Consider the following 21,513-nt stretch of genomic DNA (forward strand, 5'->3'; position numbering starts at 1 on the left):
CAGGAATCTGACTTTCCTGCTTTGATTGTTTGGTTTGATTGATGCATCTTTCAGATGTCTGAGCGTCTCCACGGCAACTGGAACCTAAACTCATACCTGCGGACGAGCCACTGATTGGAAATGTACTGATGAAAAGTGATTAAACATAAGGATGTAACGATTCGTGAATCGGTAAAAAAACGATTCAAACTCGTCAACATGTTTATCGGTGCAGAAAATTAAAGAATCGGTTTGTGAATTTTAGCTGCAAGTCCTTCCAGGGAAAAATCCTTCGGATTTAAAGTTTCACACAAATCAGTCCCTCCAGGATTTAGCAATGTTGCGATCGCAACTATTAGTGCAAGAAAACCTAAGATTTTTCACTCATTCTGCAACTTTAGATTTTCATTGCAACTTTACTGACCAATCTACCGTGACAACAGTCATGGAAGTTCACGTCTATTTTCCTTCGGACTCCTTCCTGGAAGTCGTGCTCTTTTTTTATTAACTCTCTTTAGCCGTCCGTCTTTTTTTCTTTGCAAGCTGCGCGTGAACGGTCATTTGTGCTGAGTGCAGCTGGAGCACAACATGAACTGAGTATGAAAGGATTTCAGTATCATTTCAGTATCATGTTCAATTGTTTGCCTTTATTAAATCCTTTCTGTTCATAGGGAAGCAGACACTTTGATGTAAGGAGCAGAAAGAAAACATTCCTTCAATTCAGGAGTGTCAAAGTCAATCGGACAAGGGGCCAAAATCCAAAACACACCTGAGGTCGCGGACCGAACAGGATAAACTTTTTTAAAATTTTAAAACTTTAAAACTGTAACTTTTTAACGTAATTATGAACTAGATATATAGCATTACCTGCAATAATGCTAAAGTGAATGCTGTGAGATGCTGAAATTAATAGCTAAAAATACTGAAATTGATAATCAGCTACAAAAATTAGCTAAATGGCAAAATTAGCCAAAGAAACTTAAAAAAAAAAAAAAATTGGTTAGCCAAAACAGCTACCATGTAGCTGAAATATTAGCTAAACTTCAAAATAACCTAAAAAAAATGAAAAAAATGCCTAGATTAGCCAAAACAGCTAGCATGTAAATAGTAGCCTAACTCCAAAATAGCCTAAAACATTTTTTTAAAAAGTCTAAATTAGCCAAAATAGCTAGCATGTAGCTGAAATATAGTGCAATATAGTCCAAATATAATAGCCTAAAAATCTTAATAAATGCCAAAATAGCCCAAAAAGCTAGCAGAATGCCAATTTTTAAAATGTTATAACCGTAACTTTTTAACATAATTATGAATAATAAAAAGGATAGAATATTATTCCGAAATAAATCAACTTAAACCTTAAATAACTTCCAATATTTTACTCTCCATTTTGTGTAGTTTTGTCGAAATTATACAAGTTAGAAATAAGCAAAAGATAACATTGGACCATTAATAACAATAAAATAAAATGATCTGGAGGGCTGGATCCGGCCCCCGGGCCTTGACTTTGACACATACATTAATTCCTTGTGTTGAGTCAAAAAAAAAAAAAAAAAGTCGGAAAAGATTTGAAATCGTGACTTTAAAACTGTGAATCGAATCAGGTCTTGACTGAATCCTTGCATCCCTAATTAAACATCTTAGTGACAAGGTTGCTTATTTAAAAACACATGCTTTTATTTTGAAATATTTTTAATTAAATGATTTAATGAAAGGAAGCGTTTTATCCTGTCTCAGTTCCAGAGGGGCGGAGCCTATCTCAGCTGTCATTAGATGAGAGGCGGTGTAACCCAGACAGGACCACACAACATCAAACACTGAAGCTCACACCTACACAACCGAGGATCTCTAATCAACCTAAACTCTGTGTTTGGACACAAAAATCCCACACCAACATGCAAACTCCAAACCAAAACAGAGTTTTTTAGACACTTCTGTTTTTTTACTTCATGTTATGATTTAAGCTATCAGCTTTTGTGAAGATGATGAAAACTAAACTGGGGCTTATTTCAAAATAAGAGTTTCTGTGAAAGTTTAAAAAGAAAAAAAAGCAAATAAAGTCCGTTTGGAAAGTGGGACGACCAAATCCCTCTCCCAACACGCAGCTGCTGCCATGATCTCCTAGCAACGAGGAGGTGATGGACACAGCCTGAAGATGGATGGCCATCATAAATCACAGCGGTGCGTAGGAGGAGGAGGAGGTAGGGAGAAGGGAACAAGGAGAGGACAAAAAACATTTCTTTTCTTCAGCACAGATGACCTTGCCTTCACCTCCCACTGTACTTCATTCATGACTTCTCTGGAATGAGGAGGGATGGTGACTCTTCGGGGGGGGGAAAAAACATGCTTTTTTCCAGATTCCACAAACTTTTTAAACAGTCCTGCACCTTTCATGAAGCAACCCTTCAGGCAAAGCAATCTGGGTAGTGTAGTTGTGGGACAAACATCCCTGGGCTATCTGATTATGGCTTGCTGCTGCGGCACCGGTGTCTAGTAACACTCAGAGAGAGCGCTCGGCCATCCATCACACAGTGAGTATCTGTCCAACCACACCCTGCTTCTTCTCGTCCTAGCTCTCCAGTTACAGCCATACACAGTCGGCCTAAATAATATTCTCCATGATAAATGGCGCTATAAGCCTGGTATCCATCATTAATCTGATTTTTAAAGAAGCATCCATCTTGCAGAGAGCCTGTTAGGGCCACGGGAGAGCAGAGCAGCTTGGGTTCATTTAAAGGCCAGGCGGCTGCATGAGTGATACCTGTCAGGCGCGCTAGTCAGGGAGCCGCACGCACACATTAGGCGCCATATGGCCCCACGCGCACACACACACACACGTGTTTGTTGTGCATACATTATGAGTAAACAGCAACGAGTTCCTCAGACTTCCCCTTCATTCAGTTGTGACGTGTCATGGAGGAGCATTCTGTCACTCATCAAAGCGCAGCTCGCTGTAACTCAATCCTTCCTGTCATCCCCCCCCTCTAGCCCCGCCTCCTCCTCCTCCAGGAAAACTCACTCTTCGCCGGAAAATTTCTCACACGCCGACAAACAGGAGTTGGTGTGTCCCACCTCATTCTTCTCACTCTGCCCTCCCTCCCTCGTCCACCTCTCCTCTGTGTGCGTCCGCTAAAGCCCGTTTGATAAATGACACATGTCACCGTGTCAGAAGCGAAGGGTGGGTCAGTGATAAATGACTCTGTTGAAAAGGAAATCGGCTCTTTGGCATGGCCGGCCTATTCTCCTGCTGGATTGGGTTTCAGGACCCCCGAAGAACGGCGGCTCAGTTTCCATCCCATCAGGGCCCTCCACCTCTGGGAGGGGGTGGAGGGATCCAGTCGGTGCCGCTGCATCTATCACAGCAGCATCGGCGGGACCATTTTTACCGAGCATCCAGACAGAGAAGCTAACGGCTAACGCTTTCTGTTGGTGACACTCTCCCCTCCCTCCAGGAGCCCAACCCCACGGCCCGACATCTGCCGAGAGGGTGTTAAAAAGGAGAGAGGGGCTCATTGCAACGCCCCCACTCTTCTACTCCTCATCCTCCTCCTCTGTGCCCTCTTTCTTTCTTCTCCTACAGTCTCCCTTTCACTCACTTGCTGGCAGGGTGGCACTGTTATCATTACACGGGAAGGATTTATGGACTCCGGGTCTATGGCGAAAACAAAAAGGCGTCTGTCAATACCTGTGGGAAACACTCTGTCAGCTGTCCTCCTTCTACTGGTGCTCACGGCTTCATTAGGTATGCACTTATCAGACGCACAGATCACAGGCGAGACTCAGCCTCGCCGGAATCCAGCTGCAGGACTTTCACGAGGCCAAAACATTCGCCGTATTCACACCTGAAAACCAGTGTGAATCCGACCCCCAAGATCATTTTGTTTGTTATTAACGGGTCAAAGTTATCTTGTGCTGGTGACGTATAGCATCACACTCTCATTCCAAAGTCATCACATATTGACAGATGGTTAATATCTGACGTTCTGGGTGTCCCCAACTCATCGTTTATTTGACGTCCTGGTCGTTCCAATTAAATCAAGACTCCCCAGCCTCATGACCGCAAACCAGTAGTAGTAGTTCCAGACGCAGACCAGGCTAAGGTTAAAACCCACCGCGTCTCGAGGTTCGGTTCGCGTTAAAAAGCTACCTTTTCAAAGTTTTAAAGATTTAGATTGAGTGTGTTCAATACATGTTTAACTTGTTCGGCTCGTGAACCAATGATGCAAAACGACATCATTAGCTTCAAACTTGGAGTGTTTAAGCTGTATGCTAACTAAAAACAAAGACAAAAATTAGGACGAGAAGTTATAACGCCTGTTGGCGAGTTGTAATGAAATCCGAATCTTCTTGTGAAGTAGTAGTTCACTTATGGCTTATCCCTTTCGGGGTCGCCACAGCGAAACAGCACCCACTGTTTCTCATCAGTGATTTGGCAGTGTGCCCTTCCTGACACAACCCTGTACTTGAGGGGCACAGGGACCCAGTTAGGCAGCAGCGTCAAGGGTCTTGTCTAAGGACCCAATCTGGGTGGGATCAGTGGACAACCCTGGGAATCGAACCCAGGGCTTCTGCGTGTCAGCCCTTCACCTAGCCCACTGATCCGAATCTTCTTGTGAACTTCTTGTGAAATCACTTCTGACCCGTATTAGCACCGTCAAAGACAATGGCGGACGCGATATTAGAAAGCGGACACCATACTTTTGAGATTATCAAAAAATTAGCCCACGACTAAACTAGTCGTTGACTGTTTTAATAGTCATAACTAATCAACTACTAAATTGGTCGCTGACTATTTTCGTAGTCTATATAGTTGTGACTGATTGACTACTAAATTAGTTGGTGACTATTCTATTAGTCGACATAGTCGTGACTTATCGACTGCTAAATTGAGTCGACCGACTATTTTAAAATTCACTGACTATTTTAGTAGCAGACATAGTCATGACTGATTGACTACTAAATTTGTCGACGACTAATTTAATAGTCGTGACTAATCGGCAACTAAATTAGTCGACCAACTATTTTAGTAGTCGACATAGTCATGACTGGTCGTCTACTAAATTAGTAACTGTCTATTTCAAAAGTCGCTGACTATTTTAATAGTCTACATAGTCGTGACGAATCAACTGCTAAATTAGTCGCCGACTTTTTTAATAGTCGGGACTAATCAGCTACTAAATCAGTCAACCAACTATTTTAATAGTCAGCATAGTCACGACTAATCGACTTCCAAATTAGTTGCCGACTTTTAAGTCGTGACTAATTGACTACTAAATTAGTCAACTATTGACACGATTTTAATATTTTTTACTATTTTAATAGTTGGCACAGTTATGACTAATCAAATACAAAATTACTTGCAAACTATTTTAATAGTCGGCATAGTCGTGACTGATCGACTACTAAATTAGTCGCAGACTATTTCAGTAGTCGATATAGTCATGACTAATTCAATACTATTTTAATAGTTGGCATTGTCGCGATCAATTGACTGCTAAATTAGTAGTCAACTATTTTAATTTGTCTACTAAATTAGTCAATAATTGACACAATTTTAATATTTTTTACTATTTTAAAAGTCCACATTGTTGGGACTAATGGACTACTAGATTAGTCACCAACTATTCTGATAGTGGACATAGTCATGACTAATCGACTTTGGGCGGCTGTGGTGCAGGGGTAGGGCGGTCGACTCCTGATCAGGAGATTCCGGGTTCGATTCCCGCCTTGCCTGCCCATGTGTCGAAGTGTCCTTGGGCAAGACACTGAACCCACATTGTGTGTCACTGTAAAGCACGTTGGGCCTTCAAGGAAGGTACAAAAGTGCTTTACAAGTATACACCATTTACCATTAATCGAGTAATCGTATCAGCCCATGTCGACTGTGTGCAGCAGCAGCGTCACCACTCCAAATCTGTACATGTCTCTAGTTGCTTTGACGGCGTGCACCACACCACGAGATTGACTCTTTAACACCGGAGCTCCAGTGTTTGTGTTCTCCGATTTACTGTAATTTTTTAATTGTAATCAACGTAATTCCAGCAAATCTACTGGAATTACTTCAATCGTATCAATGGTTGAAAAGTTAAGCATCACCGGCTAAGTTTCCGGTGTTAAAGGGTATAGTAAGAGAGTAAACTGGAGAAATGTTGGCTGCTTGTAGCTGCTGCTCCTCACTTCCCAATCCTTTTAATCAGAGTTTGACTGGACACGGTCGCCCTCACACCGACCCAGTTCTGGAGTCCTCCCTGGACTCAAATTCTCCCCTAAACAAACAAGCCTCCGACAGCGGAGGAGTGGAGACAGATCAAGGTTGACTTTAAAGTGCACCGACACTCCGGATACTGTAAACACGCCGCATCCAAATACTCCAGACATTCCAGAGGAAAAGAACCGCACGCTGCAAAGCCGGTGTCAAGTTCCCGTTCCAGCTCTCCGTTAGCTTCAGGCTCCGACTTTCAGGGGAAGCTAAAAGAAGGAGGGCAGCGTAAACTCTCCCTTCGTCTGTGTACGGCTGCCCCTGGTTGTTAAGAGCACTCAGACCTGACCCAGGTACGCAGGCCCATTTGTCACCTGCAGCAGAAAATTGAGTTACAGCACAACCAAAGGCGAGTGGCTCTGTGTAATATCAAGTTGATTACATCAAAGTGGTGGCAAACCTCATTGGGCCGGGCACCCCGAGCTTGTCATCTCCAATCACAGGGCCTGTCAGGACTCCATCAGCCTCACGGCTAATTGGACCAACGCTAATGAAGCAGGCCAAACAAGTTTTCTACTGTGGCGAGAGAAACCCTTTCAGAGACGGAAGACAGGCGAAGTGTGTGTGTGCGGGAGACACAATGAGAGCTGGATGTGTGTGTGAGTGTGGATTTTTCATGCAAGTCTCAAGGTTGCAGTGGGCTGACTCTCCCCCTAAGTCCCTAATCAAGGCCCATCATCTGTCATCCTTTTCTTTGCTCTCTCTATCACCATGCTCTGTGCTGCAATCAATTCATCATCACCCTTTGTGTGCCACTGAACAGTTGACAACTTTATAACTTGCAGCTGCACGGACTGACTGACAGGGTGGAAGGGGAGCAGCGGAAAAAAAATGAAGAAATTAATGGATGAATGAATGAACAAAGAAGCGTGGTTTCAGGGAGAAAAAAGTTGTTTTCTAAAAACACAAAACGATCTATATTACAGCCTTTTATTCCCTTTCGTCAACAGAGAAACAGCAAAAGGGGAGCGGAGAGAGGAGATGGAAAGAAAAAAAAAAAAAAAGGCACTGATCTGAAATCAGAAAGCTTTCAGTCATTCTTTATGTGCTCCCCGCGGCCACTCTGAGCCAGTGAGCATGTACATTAGGCTGGGGCATTTTGATGAAATAAAAGCCCAGGCCAGCTTATGGCTAAACAGAATGGGAGCACTCACTCAGCCTGTCTCTGATTGACCATTAAAGCCATTGATGAATGGGCCTGTCAGGGGAGAGACAATTAAATCAAACATGAAACAAAGCCGTTGTGACGGCCCGGTCTGACAGAGCAAACCCATTCCTCCCCTCCATTACATAGCACACTGCTCCTTTTACAACCTCCCTCCCGCCTCCTCTCCCACTGGATGCGTTCAAAGTGAGCATGTGCGCACGCGGGAGTGTGATGTTCCCTGCTGGAAGTGCGCGTCCGACTTTGCCAACCCCCTTCTTTCACTTTTCCAGTACTTGACCATCACTGATACAGCGTGCGCGTGCGCGAGTTATAAAAAAACACACACAAAAAAGTGGTGGAAGCGTGACGTCAGAGGCCCGCAGCACATGTTGGGAAGTGATTTTCTGATGCAAATCGGGAAGGATCAGATCAAAGCCGCGTGACAGCCGATCAATCAACCGTCAAATCAGACATGGCAACTGTCGATTATGGCTCCTTCCAGCCCGCGAAGCAGCATTGTGCACGTCCACGGTGTTTATCTTGGGGAGATAGTTCGGGGTTTTAGTGCGCAGAAGTTATGCGCGCAGATCAAACGCGCACAAAAGCCCCCGCGCGCCCCGTCATGGCACGCCTCGAGCTCCCACCATCGACTAAAAACCAAACCGCCGCTCACTCCCGGGGGAGGGGGGGTCACTCCTATCGATAGTGAGAGTTGGAGCCGCGACGCGAGCCGAGCTGGAAGTTCCGAGAACAAAAGGAAGCCAAAGTTTCGCGGGAGATCCACGCCGCGCGCTCACACAGGTACACGTCGCCTCCAGGTCTCAGCGGGGGTGACAGAGCACGTCTTCTGTGGAAACGGAAATTCCGTGACTGGAAAGTGAGCCGCGCGGCCCCGGCGAACCAGCGTCTTTTTACGCACAATAATCCGGCTGTTCCTCTTACCTGCCGCGCGCTTCGGCGCCTCCTGCTTCCTCCGAGGCATTTCAGGAGCGAGGGTTCCGTCACAGACTCCTTCTGTCGGCGGCTTTTCTCAGGCTTTCATGCAGCTCGCCCCCCCTCCTCCGTATCCGGGAAGATCCACCTCTCCTCAAGAGAGATTTACGCCTTCGTGGAGTAGACTGCGCAGCATCGGGGGGTCCGACGGAGAAGAAAACTACAAACCATCGCCGGGAAAAAGAAAGAAAAAAAGCCGCCTGCGCGCAAAAGTCAGAAACAAAGAGGACCGGCCGGATGGCGCAGAGAGCGGCGGCGCGCACAGCCCGCGTCCACCTCTGCTGCCTGGTCTGGCAACAGGCAAAGTTGAGGGATAATAGAGATGATCGCGTCACTCACAGCGGAGAATGGGCAAGCCCACCGCCGCTCCGTTAACTCTTTACTTCTCAGAGAGGGGCGGACACCTCCGCTCCGCCTGCGTCCTCCTGCAGCTCCTCAGGAGGAGCCGCGCGCCGTTCCAGACATGACAAACTGCACAAAAACAAAGAAAAAACATTTGTGACGCAACATCTTCCTCTGGAATGGAAATGAACTCATGCATCCAGACTGAGAGGATGTAGGGAACGAGGGCTGACCTTCAGGTCCTTTCATGTTTTTATTCAACCAATAAAACATGATCATAATTTTAGCATTTAGAACATTTTTGTCATAAATTTTAACTTTGAAAATAAGATTTAAAACTCTTTTTTTTCGAACTTGCAGGAAAACTGACAACAAATTTAGACCAATATACTTGAATAAAAGTAAATATAAACAAACAACAAATAAACACATTTCGGTTTTTAAATCAGGGGTCCCCAAACTTTAAGAAACAAGAAAGTGTAACAATCACAGCATAAACGTAAATATTTATGTCTTTCCAGAAAGCCACAAGTAGCCAAATTTAAAATAATTTGTATAATCTTCAGAGAAAAAAAATACAAAAACATTAAAAAAATTAAACCAATAAATATCCTCTCCTATCATGGTTCAGACTTCAGAAGGATGGAATAAAAAGTTTGTTCTATGTGGGTCTCGATCGGTCAGATTGAGAAAAAAAATAAAAATCTGAGTCTCCGATTATAATTTCTAGAATCAATTCGATTCCGATTTTTTTTTTATTCTTTCAATTCAATTTCGAGTTTACACATGTATGCACATTTGTTTAGAAATACATTAATAATGTTCTATATGATTTGAATATGTTTATATTAGTGTCATACAGTTCACATACTGTAAAATGTGGTATCAGTGAAATAATGAGATTGTTAATACCATACAATGTTTCTGTAAAGGAGAAGTTCTGACAAAAATGTTCAGACCTCTAACATTGTAAACATTGTTCTGCTTCTCCTGGAGGGCGTTTCAGTTTGGCCACTAGGTGGCGATCACGCTATAACATTACACCTTAATCCAGAAGAAGAAGAAAGTATATGCAAAAAACGGTGATTTAGACCGTTTAAAAGAGTTAAATACTTTGGAAACTTCAATGTTAATTTAGTAAACAATGTATGTTTAGGTCGACTGAGCGTTAGCATCATGAGAAATCCCATTAGCATCAAGCTAGCGGACTTTAGCTTTATGTGCTGAATCGATTTATATTTTTTATGAATCGATTATTGATCTATTAGGTCTTAAAGTGATTCAAATGGATTAATCGATTTTATTAACCCAGCCCTAATCTCTGATAGTGTTTGGGGGGGGGGGCTAAATAGGGAAGAGGGCAGAATCCGTAGTTTGGAGGCCCCTGGCAATAATTAGGGCTGGGTTGATAAAATTAAGTAATCGATTTGAATCGATTTAAGCTTAACAGATCAATAATCCATTCAAAAAGATATAGATCAATTTAGCAAATATAGCTAAAGTCTGCTAGCTTAATGCTAACGTTGAATGGAATCTCCCATAAGACGGCTAATGCTAACACTCGGTCGACCTAAACATACATTGGTGACTAAATGATCATCTTTATAAAGTCACAGTTATTAATTTTCTAAACTCTTTTAAGAAAATATTTTTAAACTAAACATTTGTGGCCTAAAACACAGTTTTTTTTGCTCATACTTTCTTCTTCTGATATGAGGTGTAATTCTATAGCGCGATCGCCACCTAGTGGCCAAACTGAAACGCCCTCCAGGAGAAGCAGAACAATGTTTACTATGTTAAAGATCTGAACATTTTTGTTAGAACTTAGTGAATCAATGTATCACTGTATGATATTAACAATCTCATGATTTCACTGATACATTTACAGTATGTGAACTGTATTATAAATATTTTCCAATCATATAGTTGATTATGAATATATTTCTAAACAAATGTGTATAAATGTGTAAACTCAAAATAGAATTGAAGAATTGATTGATTGGTTTATTTCAAGCATAGATTGTGAACAGGACAAAACACAAATATTTATAACTCAAAAATAATAAAATGCATTGATTAGAAATAGAAAACAAACAAAAACAAAAAACTCTTATGTCACATTTGGTTCATTAAATTTTGTAATTATTAACTGAGTCAATTAGAGTTTGATTGATTGCTTGAAAAAGAGTGGGAAGAAGCGAACTCGATACTCAGCCTTAATAATAGTATACACTGTAAAAAGTAAAATGTTGGACAATCAATTAACAAAAGTTCTGTGATTTGTTACATTTAAAAATATTACACTTATCAAATTTTATTAAATCTTTAGGTTGAGAAAACCTCAACTCAAAACTTTATTTGGATAAAAACTAATAATTTTAAATGTGACAAATGACATATTTTTACTTTTTACAGTGTAAAATGATCTAGAGGGCCAGATTTGGCCCCCGGGCCTTAACTTTGAAATGTGATTTTAAGAAAAAGTAATAAATAAACACATTAAATATCATTATTTCAATTTACTTGTACTTTAAAATTAGCATAAAGGAAAGAAAACTGTAAAATTATGTGTATTTTTGTAAGAACATCAGACTTCATAAATTGGTCCATTTAATACTAAATATATTTAATTCCTTTTCATATTAGATAAAAGAAACATGTTATGGCTCAAGTGAACAAATCAAAGCACTACTTCACTTTTTATTAAAAATAAATCAAAAAATGTGCATAGAATTTCCAGCAAATAGGAGCTCTCGTCACAGAAACAGCCTCTGATTGGCTGACAAAGCAGTTCAAATCATCCTTAATCTGTTTCTAATTTTTCCTTATTTTTTGGGCTTAAAAAAGAAGCTTCAAACATGCGTTCTGCCTTGACCTCACTAATTTCAGGTGAGCAGTTAAACGTTTGCTTTTATCACCCTGAAAGCGCCCGTGCTCCCACATATCCACATTAGGCAGAGATCAAAGTCAGTTCAAAGCAGCAGAGTTAAGTCTCGCTGCCTCAGTAATGAGTTTTTCTCCACTCCTCTTTTTTTTTTCTTCTTTTTTTCCGGCAGCCAGCTGGATTTCTGCAGAGTCGGACGGACCTCGAAGCCTCTGCTGACCCCCCGCCTCCCAATCACAAACAACCAAACATGCTGGAAGGTGGCGCTCAAACACACTTGTGCGTGGAAAACCGCACAAGTCGGATCAGGATCTCCTCACGAGCGAGAGGCCGGGTCGCTGTCACTTTAACAACATGGAATTACAACCCAAATGGGATGTCAGGGGTTAGCAGCGTCTCCAGGAGAACTATGTGAATATATTTCGTCCTATGGACGTAGCCCCATCCTGACCTCCCCCAGGAGCAAGAAGTAACCCGGTGACTGGCGTTTTTACAGCCGGATTGAAGCGTCCTCCAGCCCGCTGAAGGCAGCAGGAGAAAGCAGGCGCTCCAAAATTAGTGAGCCATCATGGTGACAGAAAGTAGTGGGGACATGGTGTCATCCAGCCACTGTATCGATTAACCCATAAATAGTATATGGCCTCTACACTGTGGCTCTCCCAGGCGCACACTGTAAATGGAAGTTATCTCGGCGCTGCATCCGTCTTGCTTTGCTGGACGCATTAAAAGCCTGACATCTAAAAACCTGGCCGGGTGTGTGGTGCAGAGAGACGGACGAGGGCATCGTCAGCGCCGCCGTTTACGGGCTGTTTTCTACGGTGGTCCTGAAGTACAAATCACACGTGAAAGATCAAAAGTAAAAAAGCAAGTATTAAAAGAAGTAGCATGACAATTTAGAAAAAAAATGGAAAAATTCCAGAAACAAAAATAGAATTTTGGAAAACCAATTTGAAATGATAGAAACCAGAAAATGTAGGTACTGTTGGACATGAATTTTAGATGATCACGTTTGTCCATCATTTCACCTGAAAGGTATTTGACACGAGGCGACATTAGAGGAAGGAATCTTCAGACACCTCATGATTCGATTACAATTCTGGAGGCAACGATTCAATTATGAAACAATTATCCCAGATCTGCATTTTAAATAAATGTTTCTCTTTACTACAAGACTCTAGTTTAGGGGTGTCAAACTCAACCGCACAACTCAAAACACACCGTACGAAACGGGCCAAACAAAATGACCATTTATTAAACTCACTTTTAATTTTATTCTTTAAAAATGTAACTTTTTAATGCAACTATGAATAAAAATAGGCAGGAATATTATTCTTAAATAACTTTCAGTATTTGACTCTCCATAAAAATATATTTTGTCAAAATTATACGAGTTACAAATAAACTAAACATTAAAAGAAAAAAAACACTTGAATTTCTCAAATTTAATGTCAGTTTATATGAAACATTACACTTTAAATAACCCAAACTCCGCCTTTTGCTTTGTACGCGTGCCGTTCATTTTATGACGTCATCCTAGCGCCGTCCTTATCAGCGTGTCACCCATTAAAAAAAAAAAACATTAATTTTTTTTATAAATTATTATTTTTTATTTACTATGTAGCCCTGGAATTTATTCTCAAAATTTGGCACAAGGAGAATGGTGATGTCGAATGGGTTCATTTTCTTCTCTACCGTTAAATAGTCTGCTCCCGTTCTCCATGGGAAAAATAGTCTGCTCCCTCTCTCCTCCAGGAAATAGTCTGCTCCCTTTCTCCACTGGGAAATAGTCTCCCCCTTTCCTCCACCGGGAAATAGTCTGCTCCCTTTCTCCACAGGGAAATAGTCTTCTCCTTTCCTCCACCGGGAAATAGTCTTCTCCTTTCCTCCACCAGGAAATAGTCTTCCCCCTTTCCCCACCGGGAAATAGTCTGCTCCTTTCCTCCACTAGGAAATAGTCTGCTCCTTTCCTCCACTGGGAAATAGTCTGCTCCTTTCCTCCACTAGGAAATAGTCTGCTCCTTTCCTCCACTAGGAAATAGTCTGCCCCCTTTCCCCACCGGGAAATAGTCTGCTCCTTTCCTCCACTGGGAAATAGTCTGCTCCTTTCCTCCACCGGGAAATAGTCTGCTCCTTTCCTCCACTAGGAAATAGTCTGCTCCTTTCCTCCACTAGGAAATAGTCTGCCCCCTTTCCCCACCGGGAAATAGTCTGCTCCTTTCCTCCACTGGGAAATAGTCTGCTCCTTTCCTCCACCGGGAAATAGTCTGCTCCTTTCCTCCACTAGGAAATAGTCTGCTCCTTTCCTCCACTAGGAAATAGTCTGCCCCCTTTCCCCACCGGGAAATAGTCTGCTCCTTTCCTCCACTGGGAAATAGTCTGCTCCTTTCCTCCACCGGGAAATAGTCTGCTCCTTTCCTCCACTAGGAAATAGTCTGCTCCTTTCCTCCACTAGGAAATAGTCTGCCCCCTTTCCCCACCGGGAAATAGTCTGCTCCTTTCCTCCACTGGGAAATAGTCTGCTCCTTTCCTCCACCGGGAAATAGTCTGCCCCCTTTCCCCACCGGGAAATAGTCTGCTCCCTTTCTCCACCGGGAAATAGTCTGCTCCCTTTCCCCACCGGGAAATAGTCTGCTCCCTTTCTCCACCGGGAAATAGTCTGCTCCCTTTCTCCACCGGGAAATAGTCTGCTCCCTTTCCCCACCGGGAAATAGTCTGCTCCCTTTCTCCACCGGGAAATAGTCTGCTCCCTTTCTCCACCGGGAAATAGTCTGCTCCCTTTCCCCACCGGGAAATAGTCTGCTCCCTTTCTCCACCGGGAAATAGTCTGCTCCCTTTCTCCACCGGGAAATAGTCTGCTCCCTTTCCCCACCGGGAAATAGTCTGCTCCCTTTCTCCACCGGGAAATAGTCTGCTCCCTTTCTCCACCGGGAAATAGTCTGCTCCCTTTCCCCACCGGGAAATAGTCTGCTCCCTTTCTCCACCGGGAAATAGTCTGCTCCCTTTCTCCACCGGGAAATAGTCTGCTCCCTTTCCCCACCGGGAAATAGTCTGCTCCCTTTCTCCACCGGGAAATAGTCTGCTCCCTTTCTCCACCGGGAAATAGTCTGCTCCCTTTCCCCACCGGGAAATAGTCTGCTCCCTTTCTCCACCGGGAAATAGTCTGCTCCCTTTCTCCACCGGGAAATAGTCTGCTCCCTTTCTCCACCGGGAAATAGTCTGCTCCCTTTCTCCACCGGGAAATAGTCTGCTCCCTTTCTCCACCGGGAAATAGTCTGCTCCCTCTCTCCTCCAGGAAATAGTCTTCTCCCTTTCTCCTGCCATCTTCCCAATATCCCGTCTGCTTGTACCATTCTCTGATACGTTCATAATCCATCCCAACATGTCATCCAGATTCCTCACCAGAAGTTTCTTCACGAAGTTCGAACGTTAAATACCGTATTTTCCGGACTATAAGTCGCGGTTTTTTTCATAGATTGAATGTCCCTGCGACTTATAGTCCAGTGCGACTTATGTGTGCATTTTTAATGAGATGAGATATGGACCATAAGTCTAGAGTGCCATCTTATGGTGATCTATGCAATTACTGTACATTTTTTGGGGAAAAAATATCCGGTAATTTCACAGACAGCCACAAGAGGGCACTCTAGACTTACGCTGCGATATCTGATACCCCTTAACAATTAGTTAAACAGTAAACGTTAGCTTACAAGGAAAACAGGGAAGACTAAAGACAAATGCCCCCCAATAGAAAATCATATGCTGCAGACTACAAGCTGCTAGTAGTGAAATTTGCAGCTGAAAACGGTAATCGAGCAGCAGAGAGAAAGTTTGGAGTAAGTGAAAAACTTGTTAGGGACTGGCGTAAAGCGGAGGCTACTCTTACAGCCATGAAGAAAACAAAAAAAGCTAATCGCGGTCACAAAGCTAGATGGCCACAGCTAGAGAAAGAAGTTCATCAGTGGGTGCTTGAACAACGTGCCGCGGGGAGAGGCTTGTCAACGGTGCAGTTGCGTCTCCATGCCCAGGTTGTTGCCAAGGCGATGAATCTTAAGGACTTTGCGGGAGGACCTTCCTGGTGTTTCCGCTTCATGCAACGCAATCGGCTCTCAATCAGAGCACGGACAACTGTGTCCCAAACACTGCCAGCAGACTTCCAAGCCAAGATCGATAGTTTCCGCGAGTTTGTTCAAAAGCAAGTAACTGAGCACAACGTGACACCGGATCACATCATCAACATGGACGAAGTCCCCCTTACTTTTGACATCCCCATGGGTCGAAGTGTCGAAGAGAAAGGGCAAAAGAGCGTGAATATAGTGACAACTGGCCACGAAAAATCACACTTCACGGTGGTGCTAGCATGTTGTGGAGATGGAATAAAATTGCCACCATTGATCGTTTTTAAACGAAAAACCATGCCAAAGATCCAACCTCCCTCTGATGTTGTCATGGCCGTAAATGAAAAAGGGTGGATGGATCAAGAAATGATGAACTTTTGGCTTACAAAATGCTACACGAAGCGCCCGGATGGCTTCTTCAGAACACGCAAAGCCCTGCTTGTGATGGACAGCATGCGAGCGCACATCACGCCACAGTTCAAAGCAAAACTTAAAGTTTTTAATTCCATACCTGCAATCATCCCCGGAGGCTTAACGAAAGTACTCCAGCCGCTCGACATCTCGGTAAACCGGAGCTTTAAGGCAGCATTGCGTCGCCTGTGGGAGCAGTGGATGACAGACGGCGAGCATAGCTTCACGGCAACCGGGAGGATGCGCCAAGCTACTTTTCTGCAAGTCATCGAATGGATCAACCAAGCATGGGCTTCAGTGACAACCGAGACCATCCTGTCTGGATTCAGAAAGGCTGGAATCATTGGAACTGGAGCTGATTCCGAGACTGAAGATAGCCGCGAAGAAGTGGAACCCCCACTTCGTCTTCCTCTGGCATTGGCGGAGTTATTCAGAAGTGACACCGAGAAAGAAGAGTTTAACGGATTTAGCAATATGGAGTGAGATTGCGTGCAAAATTGATGAGTTCTTTAGGCTATAGTTAAATAAAACGTTATTATTACTGTTATTGTTACTGTTATTATTTTGTTGTTAAAACTGTTGTTACTGCTACACCTTTTCATTTTTTTCATGACGCTAATATGTGATGTGTTGACACATATTCAGCCTGTTCTCTATTCTCTTATGAATGTTATAACTTACCTTCCAGGATGATGTAATGTATTTTTTTCAATCAGTTTGTAAAATAAATTACTTGAAAAAAATGCGACTTATACTCCGGTGCGACTTATAGTCCGGAAAATACGGTAAGTGTTTCTTTGCCATCGACAAACTGGCTCAGAACACAGACAGCCGCCATCTCCACGACTGTGCACAATTTGGGGGTGTGGTACTCTCAAAGCTAGCTGATCACCGCTAGTTTCACAGAGAAAGTGTTTGTTAGCCTGGGGGGTGGACCAGACTCTTCCTGGAGGGGGCGGTTCTCAACTTGTGATGTAAGCACGTGAGAACCCGCTTGTTTTCGTGGGTATGGGAGGGGCTGCTGTTGAGAGGATTACACAGAAATGCGTGACCCTCGACACTATGAAAGCCAAAATGCTTCTAAGTGAAGTCGATTCCGATTGGATGACGAGATCTGGAAAGTCAGCCATGTTTATGTGTGTCATGAATCCCCATCCGGCCATCAGAGGGATCCATCACCTTCACACTACACTTCCCATCAGCCCCTGCTGTCCCTCCTGGAAGCCCCACTGTCGTTTTCACTCCCAGCACTATTTAGTCCTGGCGAAGTCTTGTTTGTGCATCTCTGCCTGCATCGCTGAGCGTTCTCATCCTGACCTGATCTTCTGCTTCATCTGCCGCCTGCCCCGACCCTCGCCTGGACCCTGACCGCTCTGGTTCTTCTCTGATTACCCGGATTTAGCTTTGTGGACTTTTAGCTCCTGTTCTTCTGTCTGTGCCAAATCAAACCTGCTGCACTTGGAAGCATTTCTGACAAATGTCAGAGTAAAGAACACTTCGTGTTTCGTTCTGCTTGTTACTTTTACTTGAAATCATATACATTTTTAATTATCAATTATTCAAGATTAATAAAATTATTCAGAATCATTTATGGATGATAATCAAAGCAACACCAGATATCATCCAATCAGGGATCTCCCACTTTTTCCAGTTTGTTTTTTGAAATGCTTCTTTCAGGAATTTTCTTTTGTTTTCTAAAATCTGACACTGTTCTTTTTTTTTTTTTTTTTTTTATTGCCGTTTTGATCTTTAAAATGTTTTCTGCATGGATCGGTTTGTTTACGTGATTTGAACCGTAGTTTTTTGAGAATGAAAGAGAACATGCAGTAAATTTTCATTAAAATATTTCATGTTTAAAAAAAAAAAAGCCATCTGTGATTCCGTCTTATGTCAGGATGGTCTGCTGCATTATTCTCCAGGATTATCATCTGAGAGGAACGTCTGTCACGCTTCCATTGATTTGCACAAGTTCACCCAATCAGTCTCAAAGTTGTGATTAAAAAGCACGAGGCGCTTCCATTTTTCAGCTGAAATCTTTTGGCAGAAAGGAGGCAGGCCTTTCAATTTCATAGCCTCCAGAACACTCAAGTATTCATTGCGCTCTACTTTTTGCTTTCAAACTCCCAGCAGGAGGCGGGACTCATGACATCCATGTTCGGCGCTCCTGCTCACAATGCTGCTCGCCTTTTAGATGTGTGCTGCCAGTGATCCCTCAGTACCAATCAGACGGCTCTTTTTTTGGCCGGGGCCCAGTTGTCCGGAGAGTGCACGCCGTCAGTGATGCACTCAGCTGCACTTTTATCTGGATCGGCCCGCTTTAATGATGCCGCGTCTCGCTGCTGTTTTAAAACAAGAACACAGAGATAATTCTCCTGCAAACAGATCGCTGCACGCTGGTGCTTTGTGTGCTTATCTGTGTATTCATGTTGCTGGGTTCACGGCTGAGTGTGGGTGCATAATGCATGGGCCTGCTGAGAAGAGTGATTGCTTTATTCCTGCCTTTTAGGTGCTGTGGGGCCAGGGCCGTGACTTTAGGCAGCTGTATGGATGGCTTGAGGAGGTCTCCATCATTCATAAAGCACGCTCTTACATGTAAAATTGATCTTGCAAAGAAACAGGGTGGCAATAGCAGTTCATCAGTCTTCCCCAGCCACAAATCACCTCGAGGTGTCCCCCCCCTCGGGGGGAGAGGTGACACCATTGTCAGCGCAGTTGTCCCCTCGGACAACAGAAGGGGCAGGGCAGGAACTCTGGCTCGTGAAGTAGCCCCGGATGTGTGGTGGAGTCGGGAAACGACTTAGGATTTCTGGTAAAAGTTAAAGTGTGATAAGTAGTGAGCGTTGATATATATTACTGGATTGGCTCTTGCCTATTTGCTGCCATAGACAGAGATGTGAGCGCACAGGCGCCATTGCTACTCATTGAGTCATGGCAGCAGAACGCTGCTGTTCCAATGGTGGAAATCAACCACAAAAATTGAACTTGATCCCTCATTTCTTTAACGATTAAAAAAAATGTGGCTTAAATTAAAGCTTGGAAAATGATTGATCTTGCAGTATATTTAAATATTTATTATCTAAAAAGATTAATCAGAAAATAGTGCAAGAATTGCGCTTTCGACTGCTACAGGTAAGGCAGAGGTGTCAAACTCAATCGCACAGAGGGTAGAAATCCAAGACACACCTTAGGTCGTGGGCCGAACAGGATAAACATTTATTGAACAAACTAAAACTACATTTTTAAAACTTTAAAACCATAACTTTTTAACGTAACTATGAACTGATATATAGCATTACAGGTGATAATGCTATTATGATGCTGTAAACTGAATTTGGCCGCTGAAGATGCTGAAATTGATAGCTAAAACCGCTGAAGCTGATAGTTGAAAACACTGAAATTAATAGCTGAAATCACTGTAGCTGATAGCCAGGTAAAATATTAGCTAAACGCCAAATTAACCTAAAAAACAAAAAAGAAAAAATTTAGGTTAGTTAAAACAGCTAGCGTGTAAATATTAGCCTAACTTCAAATTAGCGTAAAAAAACAAACAAACAAAAAAACTAAATTAGCCAAAATATATATAAAAATTTCAAACTAGCCTAAAAAACCTTCGTAAATAGTCCAAAAAAATGTAACTTTTAACATAATAATGAATGATAAAAAGGCAGGTATTTATTCCAGAATAAATCAACTTAAACCTTAGATAACTTTCAATATTTTACCGTCCATAAAATATATATTTTGTCAGAATTACACAAGTTAGAAATGAGCGCAAGATAACATCGGGTCATTAATAACAATAAAATTAGGTGATCTGGAGGGCCGGATCTGGATCCGACGAAGGCCCCTAATGCAAATTGCAGCTGTGTTAGAGACCCTATAAAAATTATTTTCATGGCGCCCAAAATCCACAGCGGCGCTCCTCCCCACTAGCATTATTGCAGGAAATGCTATATATCTATCCATCCATCCATCCATTTTCTTGACTGCTTCTTCCCTTTCGGGGTCGCGGGGGTGCCGGAGCCTATCCCGGCTACTGATGGGCGAAGGCGGGGTACACCCTGGACAGGTCGCCAGTCTGTCACAGGGCCTCAATCACACACCCATTCACTTACACATTCACACCTAGGGACAATTTAGAGTCACCAATTAACCTATGAAGCATGTTTTTGGATGGTAGGAGGAAGCCGGAGTCCCCGGTGAAAACCCACGCATGCATGGGGAGAACATGCAAACTCCACACAGAAAGGTCCCAGCTGGGATTCGAACCGGGGCCTTCTCGCTGTGAGGCAAGAGCGCTAACCACTGCGCCACCGTGCAGCCCTCAGCTATATATCTAGTTCATATTTATGTTAAACAGTTACATTTTAAAGTTTTAAAAATGTAGTTTCAGTGTGTTTAATAAATGTTTTTTTTTGTTCGGCCCGCTATCTAAAGTGTGTTTTGGATTTTGTTCTTGTGCGTTTGAGTTTGACACCTCTGGAATACATATATTGTGAATAAATCTCAATTGGATTCAAAATTTACCTTCAAATAGACGATTTAATAGTACTTTGAGAATAAGGCTCCAGCTAGCATCTTTAGCTAATACAATAAGCATTTTTTAAACTTAAGAACATGGATCATAACATCAAATATACCTGCCAAACTGTTTCAAAACCCAGTGATAATAGCTGTAAATGGTCAAAGTTTTGGGCCTCAGCTCCTTCACTAACAGCTGCATGTGAGCTGAATGTTAGCGTTAGCGATGCATTTTCTAGCTGGACTTTCTCCAGTCCGTGTGACCAAGGAAGAAGCTTAACACTGGTGGCAAGTATTTCGAAAATTATGTGCGAACTTACTTTCTTACTAAAAAAAAAAAAAAAAAAAAAAAAAAAAAGGGCGACGACAACAACATTTACCCTCTGAGGCTATTACAGTAGCTACGTGCTACTTTGCTAGCACAGCAACGTGCATCTTGGCACACATATTACGCGTTCCCCACATGAATTTACATAAGTTTTCGTGCCGGTAAATACGTGCGAAAACATCCGCCATGTTTTAAAACATCAAACATCGATGAGCCAAGCTAGCATGCTACTCGCGAGTTGCTAGCATCCACTTTAGCACACACTTCAAGGTCCCCAGCCTGATTTCTCTCTATTAAAATGTGATTCCAACCCTGTGATGATTCCTCTTGATTTGATTATTTTGATGTCAAGTTTTTAAAGTTGGTTACAAAACACTGCGTCTCCTTTTGTGGTTCTTTTATTCAGATCTCCTCCGCTCATCGCTCGGGAAGACTCAATGCACAGTAATGCCTGTCACGCCGTACGTCACATGATTTCCAATCCAGTAATAAATATCAATGGTAGTGAGTAATTGTGGTCCAACATCAAATACAATT

General features: G+C 42.9%; 1 protein-coding gene across 1 annotated transcript in view; it reads right to left on the reverse strand.

The window, feature by feature from the left end:
• The window catches only part of tshz3a (teashirt zinc finger homeobox 3a), a 23,504-nt gene extending 14,606 nt beyond the window's left edge, over nt 1–8,898 (reverse strand). The window contains exon 1 of the mRNA XM_024282546.2: nt 8,325–8,898. Within this exon, the coding sequence (XP_024138314.1) occupies nt 8,325–8,364 (40 nt within the window). The 5' untranslated portion in view covers nt 8,365–8,898. The remainder of the gene's footprint in view (nt 1–8,324) is intronic.
• Between the last annotated feature and the right edge of the window lie 12,615 nt (nt 8,899–21,513).

The sequence above is a fragment of the Oryzias melastigma genome, linkage group LG6 (genome assembly GCF_002922805.2).
Source record: "Oryzias melastigma strain HK-1 linkage group LG6, ASM292280v2, whole genome shotgun sequence".
Taxonomy (NCBI): Eukaryota; Metazoa; Chordata; class Actinopteri; order Beloniformes; family Adrianichthyidae; genus Oryzias; species Oryzias melastigma.